A 10,481-nucleotide genomic window follows, 5' to 3' on the forward strand; every position below is an offset into this window, starting at 1 on the left:
GGAGCAGTCTGAAACCTGAGGGAGACTTGGAGTCACATGGAAAAATGCGAGTGTCCAAGAGCATGGGAAACCTTGTCCCCCTCCTCCAGCGACAGTTCCAGGCTGACATGCAGGAAGGACAAGGACAGGATCCAAAAGCTACTAAGATAGGGTGCAGATTCTAGTGGTCTCAAAAGCTACACACAGTTTGGTTCTTGGCCCCTAAACAGGAAGGAGGGACAAGAGCCCCTTCTCCTGTAGGGCTTCTTCTCCTCTACTCCCCTCTCCACCCAGAGGTGGGAAAGCAGAGAAAAGCAGCCCTCTTTGATCACAGCTGTCCAGGGTCAGGAACTAGGGTACTTTCACCTCCCCAGCCTGCCTGAGGCCTGGCACATAAAGTTGATTAATAAATATCCCAACGGATGAAAGTTATTAATCTCTCTCAGACGGCTTTGCCCCCCAGACAGCAGTGCCCCCTGCAGTCCAGGGCAAGACCTGCAGCCACACAGACTAGAGGCTGGCTGCCCAGGAAAGCTGCATGGCCACTACCAAGGAAGAGATGACTGTGGCTGTGGGTTTCAACCCCATGGCTCTGCTTCCCCGGGGGGCCTGTCTCTGAGTCAACTGCCAGCCTCAGGCGCGCGGGGCCAGCCGTGCCTTGGGCTGCGGTCTGGCAGGGGCGGGGGGCGGCTGGGAAGCCTGGGGCCCCTCTCTGGCAAAAATAGCCCACAGTGGTTAGAGCTGGGAGGGTGAGTCAGGCAGGAGCGCAGTGGCGCCTAACCCCTTCGCTGCCACTGGAACTCCCTAGGGTGGTTTGCCTCCGTCTGTGCAACCCACGATCAGACTCTCTGCCTGGCCGTCCTCAGGCTGGGCTCAGTTTGGGATTCCTCCTCTTTCCACGTGAAGCAAGTCTGAGAGTCTGGAGCAGGAATATGGGCCACCCCGGAGTGGCGACTTGGGATCTTAGGAAGGGCAGGGGACCTCTGCTGGCAAGGATGCCTGTGAGCCCAAGGAAGCACAGGGGCAGGCTGAAGATCTCCGGAGCTCCCGGAATCTCTGCCAGAGCCAAACTCTGAGGCCAGAGCTGACCCCTCCCAAGGGGCAGGCGTAGGGCTCCGAGGTGGGCGGAAGCCAAGCCACCCAGAAGGGAGCTACTCCCGCCAGCTCAGATTGCCCTGCAGCGCGTTCTCCCCAGGCTCTCGCGCAGAGACCAAGACCGTCCAGCCAGGCAAGTTCGGTCTGAGTTCCGTCTTCATCTGGTCAAAGGCACCTTCCAGTCACTCAGCTACCGGTGGGGGAAACTGAGGCAAAGAGACATGACCACTGGGGACCAGGGGCTTGGCTCTCTAGTCTGGGTCACCACACCCTCCTTGCAGCCTTGGCGGTCCCAGAGCAGGTGAGTGGAACTCTGGCCACCTCCCCCTTCGGTGGGGCCAAGCCTGAAACCCAGGCGTCGGGGGAGAGGGTGTGTGAGTACGCTGGGAGGAGGGGGAGCGGCTGGGCTCCCCGGGTCAAGGCGGGGGGTGTGAGGAGTGGGGTGGGGATGCCCCGGGCTCGGGGAGGGGCCGCAGCTCTGTCAGCCGCGGCAGAGCCGCCGGTGAGCTCCGCGCGAGTAGAGCCAGAGCCCCCAGTTCTGTGCTCGCCCGCTCGCTCGCTTTCTCGATCACTCCCTCCCTTCCTCCCTCCCTTCCTCCCGGCGGCCGCGGCGGCGCTGGGGAAGCGGCGGAGAGGAGTGGCCCTGCCCTGGAAGAATGCGGCTCTGCCGAGGGGCCAGAACCCGACGCAGTCTCCCCACGGTTTGAACAGCCCGAGTCCAGGCGACCCAACCGCGCCGGTGGCAGACTCGGCCCCAGAGCAGCTGGAGGTAATCGGAATTGGGAAAGCAGGGAGGGCAGGGACTTGCACTCGGGGACGCGACAAGCACTCTGGTAGTCAGACAGACACGCATCCGCCCACGGGGGCAGAGAGATGCAGAGAGAGCCCTGGATATTGCCAGAGATAAAGACCTAGCAAATAAAGCAGTGGCCCTAGATTTGGAGGGCAGTGAGTGGAGAGCAGAGGGGTGGGGGCTGAGGCTGGGGACCTGGTGGGGACCAGACGGGCAGTGCCAGGAGAGGAACATGTAGTTAGGAAAAGTAGCAGCCGGCACCACGGCCCATTTCAAGAGGGCAGCAAGGTCCCCTCCCAGACTTGTGGCACCTGGAGCCTCCCCTGGCTCCCTACTGGGGCTGCGAAGGGCAGAGCGGGATGGGGAGCCCATTCCCCTACCCTGTTCAGGGAAGCTGCTAGATGGCACTTGGAGACGACACTCCCCCAACCCCGGCCCCTCTCAATCCTGCCCCCAGGCCTCCTGAGCGTGAGCGGGTGAAGCTGTGTTGGGCCTGGGAAGCCAGTCTTGGGGCCCTTGAAAAGGGAGCGGTGGACAGGGTAGTGGAGAGCTGTTTGTGAGACTATCCAGCTGTTTGCACGTGAGTGTGTCTGTGTGCCGGGCACTGTGTCTGGCTGGGTGAGCTCCAGGACGCTGGCGTAAGTCCCAGTTTCCAGGCCCACACTCTTCTTCCAGGGCCCAGGTACCCTGGGAATCAAGGGCGTGATCTTACTGTTTTGTTTGAGCAGGATGAGAAGGGTCCGCGGGGTGGCCCTGGTGAGTTAGGAGCCGGAGTTGGGCATCCTTCGGTTGCCCAGGTGAGCCACGCGATTCTAGAGCACTCCCTAAGTGTCCCTGTTCTGCAGGCCCTGCTCGATCTGCCCATCGGGGCCTTCGGGCCCGGGATTCGACATGCGGGAGCAGCCCCGGCCGCGGCCTCCGCCCTCGGGCCTCGCCGGTCTCCTGTTCCTGGCGTTGTGCAGTCGGTGAGCGGTCCCTCTGTCACCCAGCCCGCGAGAGAAAGCCCTGGGCTAGAGGCGGGTCGGGAGGCGTCGGAGAGGGCGCGAAGGCCTGGACCGCAGACCTGAGACGCCTTCTCGGTTCCCAGGGCCCTCGGCAATGAGATTCTGGGCTTGAAGCTGCCGGGCGGCGGCGAGCCGCCGCTGACCGCCAACACAGTCTGCTTGACGCTGTCGGGCCTGAGCAAGCGGCAGCTGGGCCTGTGCCTGCGCAGCCCCGACGTGACGGCGTCGGCGCTCCAGGGCCTGCACATCGCAGTCCACGAGTGTCAGCACCAGCTGCGCGATCAGCGCTGGAACTGCTCTGCGCTCGAGGGCGGCGGCCGCCTGCCGCACCACAGCGCCATCCTCAAGCGCGGTGAGCCTGACCGGGCGAGTCTGCGCCGCCGCCGGGGCTGGGGGGCGGGGGGCTCGCCGACGCGAGCGGAGGCGGGAAGGGGCTGGTTCACCACTCTGGGAGGGGCCTCTCCGGGAATTCCCCCCCGGAGCTGCGCGGAGTAGGGTCTGGCCACCCGTCTGGGGCCCCGTGCTTCAGACTTCCACCTGCGTGCTGCCGGCAAGGCGGCTGGGTCCCTGCTCCCTTACCCCAGGGCCCCCCTTTCCTGCCTCCGCCCAGCTGATCTCGGCTGCACCTGTGAGCAAGAGATGCCCCCAGCCCTAGAAGCTTTAAACGCCCCCCTCCTCCTCGTCCCCCAATTTTTCTGCCCCTCCTCTCTGCATGGGACAAGCCCAGGCTGGTGTCCCCATAGCCTCAGCGGGGGTGGGGTGACGCCCCCAACCGTTTAAGGGTTAAACCTACTCTCCTAATTACTGGGGTTCCCAGGAGCAGAAGCTGGGAACAAAGACCCCGGTGGCTTTGAAGCCGGGGAGCATCCCCCTCCTCAGTGATGTGGGGGCCCCAGGTGGCTCTCACTTGAGCAGGTGAAGAAGCGCTGGAGGTGAGGAGAACAGGTCACTGTGGGGCCTGGCCTGGGGGCCCTGGTCTGGAAGGGCATCACTGTCTCTTGCTAGGCCATGCCCCAAGGAGTAAACTTCCATCCTGGGCTCAGCCCAAGGGTGGGGGCAATACTTTGGGGACTATGGGGTTAATAGGCAGCTGCCATCTGTGGGGGAATTCCCAAGACTTGTGCAAACAGCTTCACCCCTGGAGGCTTGAGGTTGGGGGATCAGGAGGCTGGGCCAGGAGCCCTGCATCCTGGGACGGGAGAGGCCTGGCCCCTAAGGAGGTGCTCCCATCCACTTAGGGCTCCAGAGAGGGAGGCTGCTTTTCTACAGGGCCTGGTGTAGGGGAAGGCTTTGATGGCCCAATGAGAAGCATGTCTATCTAAGCCTGAGGAAGGCTTGTCATCCTGAGCCTCTGTGACCTCCAAAACATAACAAAGAAGTCAACATTTTAAGAGGACCTTAGGGAGAATCACCTCCACCTCTCTCCCTCTCCCAGCATTTTATAGAGTAATAGCAGGTTAGGATAAATATAAGGGGCAGTCTTAATGGGCAAATATAAAACTAGAAACTGGAAAGAGGAAGGACAGCTCCACAGCTCCAACACTTTGGGGATTTGGGGTTGGTGGAGGGTAAGTTGGTGAAAAGACTGATTTAAATAACCTTGATTAAAAAAACAACATCACAAAACCAAAGGCTTCTGCTTCCATCCCACCTGCAGGGCTGGGGAATTTCTAAGGCTTTCAGATATAGAACTAAGTGAACATATCTTCAAAGACCTCAAGGACTCTCTCTTAGTCATCTCTCATCCCCAGGGGTCTTTCCCTCTAGCCTAGCTCTTTCATCCACACCTGAAAACCCCAGACTTAAACAGAGCAAGAATGGGCCTCAGGGATCATCTCAATTCATCCTCTCCCTTTATAGATGAGGAAACTGAGACTCTGTGCTTTTAGGTTCCTTTCCTTCTCCTGTGACTTGCTCCCAAACTACTCCACTGGTAAATGGCAGGATCTGGAGTCAGGAAATTCTGGAATTGCAGGTTGGCTGTTTCCTTTGGCCTCCTTACTCTCAGTGGCCTGTCAGACTTACCCCTATCCACACCCCTTTCATCCCCAGGTTTCCGAGAGAGCGCTTTTTCCTTCTCCATGCTGGCTGCTGGGGTCATGCATGCAGTAGCCACCGCCTGCAGCCTGGGCAAGCTGGTGAGCTGCGGCTGTGGCTGGAAGGGCAGTGGTGAGCAGGATCGACTGAGGGCGAAACTGCTGCAGCTGCAGGCACTATCGCGGGGCAAAAGCTTTCCCCACTCCCTGCCCAGCACGGGCCCTGGCTCTGGTCCCAGCCCTGGTCCCCAGGACACGTGGGAATGGGGCGGCTGTAACCATGACATGGACTTCGGGGAGAAGTTCTCTCGGGATTTTTTGGATTCCAGGGAAGCTCCCCGGGACATCCAGGCACGAATGCGGATCCACAACAACAGGGTGGGGCGTCAGGTATGTGTGTGCAACTTGTCCTGGGTCTTCCTAGCGTTTAAGGCCTGGCTAGATTTGAGAGGGCACAGCAGCATAAGAGGATGAGATGTGGGGGGTGATTGTTACCCGCGGGGTGGCCTGGAGCCAAGCAAGTCACTGCCTTCCCTAGAATTTAGGGGTTCTCTGGGCTAGACTCCCTGGTTTACCAGTGTCCACTCTGGAAAGAGCACTGGACTGGGAGTCAGGACAACTGGAGCTGAGTCCTGTTGCCAGCTAGTTACCAGCCAAATCTCCATAACCAGCTGTTTGTTGAAGATGGGCAATTTACTCTCTGCTCTGGCTTTAGTTCTCCAACATAAAACGAAGGAATGGCGCTATTAGCCGTCTCACGGTGCCCTTTCGCTTCTGATAGTTCATCACCATTCTTCCCTCTGTTTGTTCCTGTGTGCTCTCTGCTCCCTCCCCTCTCCTGTGCCTCTGAGCTCTGTCCATTTGCTGCCCTCCCCTCTCATTTCTTCCTCGCTGATGCTCTAGGTGGTAACTGAAAACTTGAAGCGGAAATGCAAGTGCCATGGCACGTCAGGCAGCTGCCAGTTCAAGACGTGCTGGAGGGCAGCCCCAGAGTTCCGGGCAGTGGGAACAGCCTTGCGGGAGCGGCTGGGCCGGGCCATCTTCATTGATGCTCACAACCGCAACTCCGGAGCCTTCCAACCCCGCCTTCGGCCCCGTCGCCTCTCAGGAGAGCTGGTCTACTTCGAGAAGTCTCCTGACTTCTGCGAGCGAGACCCCGCTGTGGGCTCCCCAGGCACGCGGGGCCGGGCCTGCAACAAGACCAGCCGCCTGCTGGATGGCTGTGGCAGCCTGTGCTGTGGCCGCGGGCACAACGTGCTCCGGCAGACCCGAGTCGAGCGCTGTCATTGCCGCTTCCACTGGTGCTGCTACGTGCTGTGTGAAGAGTGCAAGGTCACAGAGTGGGTCAATGTGTGTAAGTGAGGGTCAGCCTCACTGTGGGGCTGGGGCAGGGGAGGGCCACGTTTGCAGCCTTTTGTTCTGATTTCTGTCCAGGGTCAATCTTGGCCCCTGGCAGCTCAAAGTGTCTACCTGGAAACAGCTTTGGGTCAGGTGGAGTCTGTGATGTGTGGCTTTCTCCCCCACAGTAGGAGGGCCTTGTGGGGGAGCTGTCACCCTCTTCTGTTCCTTGAACACCTGAATGGAGTAAGATGAACTGTGTTCCTCTCCCAGCCACCCAACCTGGGGTCCCTTTAACTCTCATATTCACATTCCTTTTTGGCTGGGGAGTCCCTATAACTTGACCACTCTTTTCTTTTGTGGGATAGCCCCAGCATTGTGTGGAGCCATACAACCTATATCCAGAAAGAGACCTCTCATTCCTATTTGCTGTTTCCAAACTCCTCTACTGCAGCCTGGACCCCGTCATAGGAGCCGTTGGTAGAGAGGTTTTTCTTAGGGAAGGGACACGGTACAGAGCACTCTAAAACCCTGAAAGTTGTCTGTCAAGGCCCTTAGGGAAGCTGTCTGCCCCCATTCAGATGTTGAAGGGAACCCTCCAAAGGAAGAATTTTACCCAAGACTCTCTGAGCCTCTTTTTCTTTCTTCAGCAGGAGGGGTGGGAATGGCTAATTTATTGTACTGAGACTTGTTCTTGGTTCTTGTTTGTAATAAAAATAAATTAAGTTCCTGGAATGGTGACTACAGATGGTGATATTTCTAGCCACACTTGGGATCCCAAGCCTGGCTTCTTTTCCAGGTGAATCCTCTTACCCTCCCACACTCAGTGACTTTATGTATATCATGCCCCGTTCCAGAAAGGATTTGAAATGGTCTTCAGGTGACTCAGTTGACAATTTTTAGTGTGGAAAAAACTGGATGGGGCAGGGGGACTTCTAGGTGTGAGGGACTCAAGATGTAAACATAGGCCCCATTCAGGTTCTCTGTGCCCCACCTTCAGATTTTGCCTTGGCCACTGCCCTATAACAGGGCTTGGATTTTCCTTTTTTCCTCAACTCATGGGCATGCCTATGTCCAATAAAACTTTATTCACAAAAATGGACTGCAGGGCCAGATTTGGTTCTTTGGCTGTGGTTTGTTTTGACACATACCCTACACAGTGAGGTCACCTCTGTTCCGGGATTTTCAGGTCCTGAAGACGTCTCACCATTGAACCTGGACTCAAAAATGGCAGGTGCTTCTCTGTGGTTCCAAATTGGAGAACTTGATGATAGATGCGAGACTAACAGGAAACATATATAAAGGATTCCTATGCTCAAAATTGGAGGTTTTTGCTCTGGAAACCAGCAAAATCAGCATCCTACCCCCCTGAATTATTTGCATATGTAGTTTGTCTTTCCTTATTCAGAGCTCTTCTGCACTTAATCTCAGCAAAACAGCTCCTTTATCTTTTAAGAGATAACCATATCTAGAGACTTCCCTGGTGGCTCAGATGGTAAAGCATCTGTCTACAATGCGGGAGACCCGGGTTTGATCCGTGGGTCGGGAAGATCCCCTGCAGAAGGAAATGGCAATCCACTCCAGTACTCTTGCCTGGAAAATCCCATGGACAGAGGAGCTTGGTAGGCTATAGTCCATGGGGTCGCAAAGAATCAGACACGACTGAGAGACTGCACTCATATCTAGAGAAAACAGAACTTCTTTTATTTCAATTCCACTTTCTTTCTGTTCCTAGTCAAGTATCATTGAAAATAAACAATCATCTTTCAATTCAAAAAAGGAAGCTGTAGCACAAATTTAGAACTTTACAAATAACTGATTATTTATGGGGTTGCAAGATGCTGACTCTGTCAGGTCATCTCCTTGGCCAGGAGATGTAGAAATAGTCCTTTTCATACCTCTAGGCAATAGCTATATCTGCCCCCAATTACCCTCAAAATCAGGTAGCATCAAGGTAGGAAGGAGAGGAAGGGGTGTTGGTTTAGGGTAGTACTTTATGGCAAAACTTGATGTCCTAAATTTTCACTTGCACACTGAGAATTCTTGGTTTGGGAATTTGATGGAGGTAGGCCTTTAGGCACTGACTGAGCTTCGTGTATGCATGGGACAGCACGAGAGAGATGGATGCAGCTAGCATAGACATAGGATATGAGGGAAAATAATAAGGAACAGCCAGAGTGGGAATTTCTCACACTCAGGAAGAGGGAAGAGAATGGCCAATGAAATCACAGCAGGGCTATTTCAGTTTTCCTCCAGTTTCTTCCTCTGTGCTCTCTTTGGCTCCTTTTCTCTTTCTAGCTTTCTCTCTTCTTTTGTCAGACACACTCTGTGGCAAACTGAAGCCCCAAACCACAACCTTGAGAAATTCCAAATAGATTTTGTCAGCGAGGCCAACACCCCCCTCCCCACCCCTGCTCCCGGCTCACGCAATGGGCTCAGGCCCAGGCCTGGGGTCAGTGGTGGAGGGGGAGTGTGCAACCCACAGAGCGGGTGGCTAAAATTTCAGCCTTTGGTTAGTGCCAATGGCAGCCAGAGGGATGGGGAAAGACTGATCAACTGTAGTCAGGCCTCTCAGCCTCCTTCAGCTCTGAATACAGCTCTTCTCCCCTTAGAGCATTAGCCTTTCAAGTGGCTGGGGAGCTGGGGAGTGGCAGTGGCTGGCTTATTGCTAGCTGAGCAGCCACCCACCTGTCTGTGCTCCTGTTTGCTCTACGGGGAGCACCCAGTAATGCTGCAATAGACACTTCCCTCTCCAGACTCCAGAGGGTGAAGGATAGCAGGGCTGGAAGATTCTCTAGTTCCATTCATCAGTTCTGACTCAAATACCTTGGGACTTACTGCTAACTATACAACACTATCACCATTTCCTTCCTTCTATCATACCTGGGACTCAACCTTGAGAGGATCTGAAGACTTGGACAGGAACACTGACAGGTGTCACCTCCTGTCAGAGTCTCACAATGCGTCTTGGTATGGTTGAGGCACTAACAAGGGCAGTTGCAAAGCATAATTTTGGTGATCAGTGCGAGGGCATAATCTGGTGGTGTGTGCCTTAAAAAATCTAGGAAAAGAAATGGAAAGAAAAATCATTTGGAGGTATCATGGAGCCCACTCTGCTGCTGCTGCTACATCGCTTCAGTCGTGTCCGACTCTGTGCGACCCCATAGACGGCAGCCCACCAGGCTCCCCCGTCCCTGGGATTCCCCAGGCAAGAACACTGGAGTGAGTTGCCATTTCCTTCTCCAATGCATGAAAGTGAAAAGTGAAAGTGAAGTCGCTCAGTCGTGTCCGACTTGTAGCGACCCCATGGACTGAAGCCCACCAGGCTCCTCCACCCATGGGATTTTCCAGGCAAGAGTACTGGAGTGGGGTGCCATTGCCTTCTCCAGGAGCCCACTCTAGGAGTCTGTAAAAACACTGGAGGAGTCTTCTGCCATTTAAACTACAGAGCTTAGGATTGCCAAAGGCCTTTGATGGCAACAGCCCAGGACGGATAGGATACAGTTCTTTTTGTTATAAACATACTCATTAGTCCTCTCATTCTTCATCATCTTTTAAAAAAAATCTTATTGGAGTATAGTTGGTTTACAATGTTGTGTTAGTTTCAAGTGTTCAGCAAAGTGATTAAGTTATACATATGTATATTATTCATATATATATTCACTCTTTTTCAGATTCTTTTCTCATATAGGTTATCACAGAATATTTGAGTTTCCTGTGCTGTACAGTAGGTCCTTGTTGGTGATCTATTTTATATATAGTAGTTGTGTGTATTTTAATCTCAATCTCCTGATTTATCCCTACAGCCCCCCCATCCCACACCTCGTTTCTCATATGGTAACCACAAGTCTGTTTTTGATCATCCTTCACCAACTTTTAAAAAAATAATCCTCTCCTTTTATTGGCGTATAGTTGATTTTAGGGGCATCCCTAGTGGCTCAGATGGTAAAGAATCTGCCTGCAAAGCTGGAGACCCAGATTCCATCCCTAGGTTGGGAAGCTCCTCTGGAGAAGGGAATGGCAACCCACTTCAGTATTCTTGCCTGGAGGATCCCATGGGCAAAGGAGCCTGGCAGGCTACATTCCATAGGGTTACAAAGAGTTGGACATGACTGAAGCGACTTAGCACACATAGTTGACTTACTAAACTAATGTTGTGTTAGTTTCAGGTATACAGTGAAGCGATTCAGTTATACATACACATATATTTGTTCTTTTTTAGGTTCTTTTCTCATA

General features: G+C 54.6%; 1 protein-coding gene across 1 annotated transcript; it reads left to right on the forward strand.

Annotated features, from left to right (window-relative positions):
• Positions 1–1,551: 1,551 nt before the first annotated feature.
• Positions 1,552–6,980, forward strand: WNT10B (Wnt family member 10B). Its single transcript, XM_069586402.1, has 5 exons — positions 1,552–1,843; positions 2,713–2,832; positions 2,955–3,223; positions 4,924–5,297; positions 5,811–6,980. The coding sequence occupies exons 2-5, from the start codon at positions 2,759–2,761 to the stop codon at positions 6,267–6,269; spliced, it is 1,176 nt and encodes a 391-aa protein (XP_069442503.1). The 5' UTR covers positions 1,552–1,843; positions 2,713–2,758; the 3' UTR covers positions 6,270–6,980.
• Positions 6,981–10,481: the final 3,501 nt, after the last annotated feature.

This window comes from Ovis canadensis, chromosome 3 (assembly GCF_042477335.2).
Source record: "Ovis canadensis isolate MfBH-ARS-UI-01 breed Bighorn chromosome 3, ARS-UI_OviCan_v2, whole genome shotgun sequence".
In the NCBI taxonomy this organism is placed as follows: Eukaryota; Metazoa; Chordata; class Mammalia; order Artiodactyla; family Bovidae; genus Ovis; species Ovis canadensis.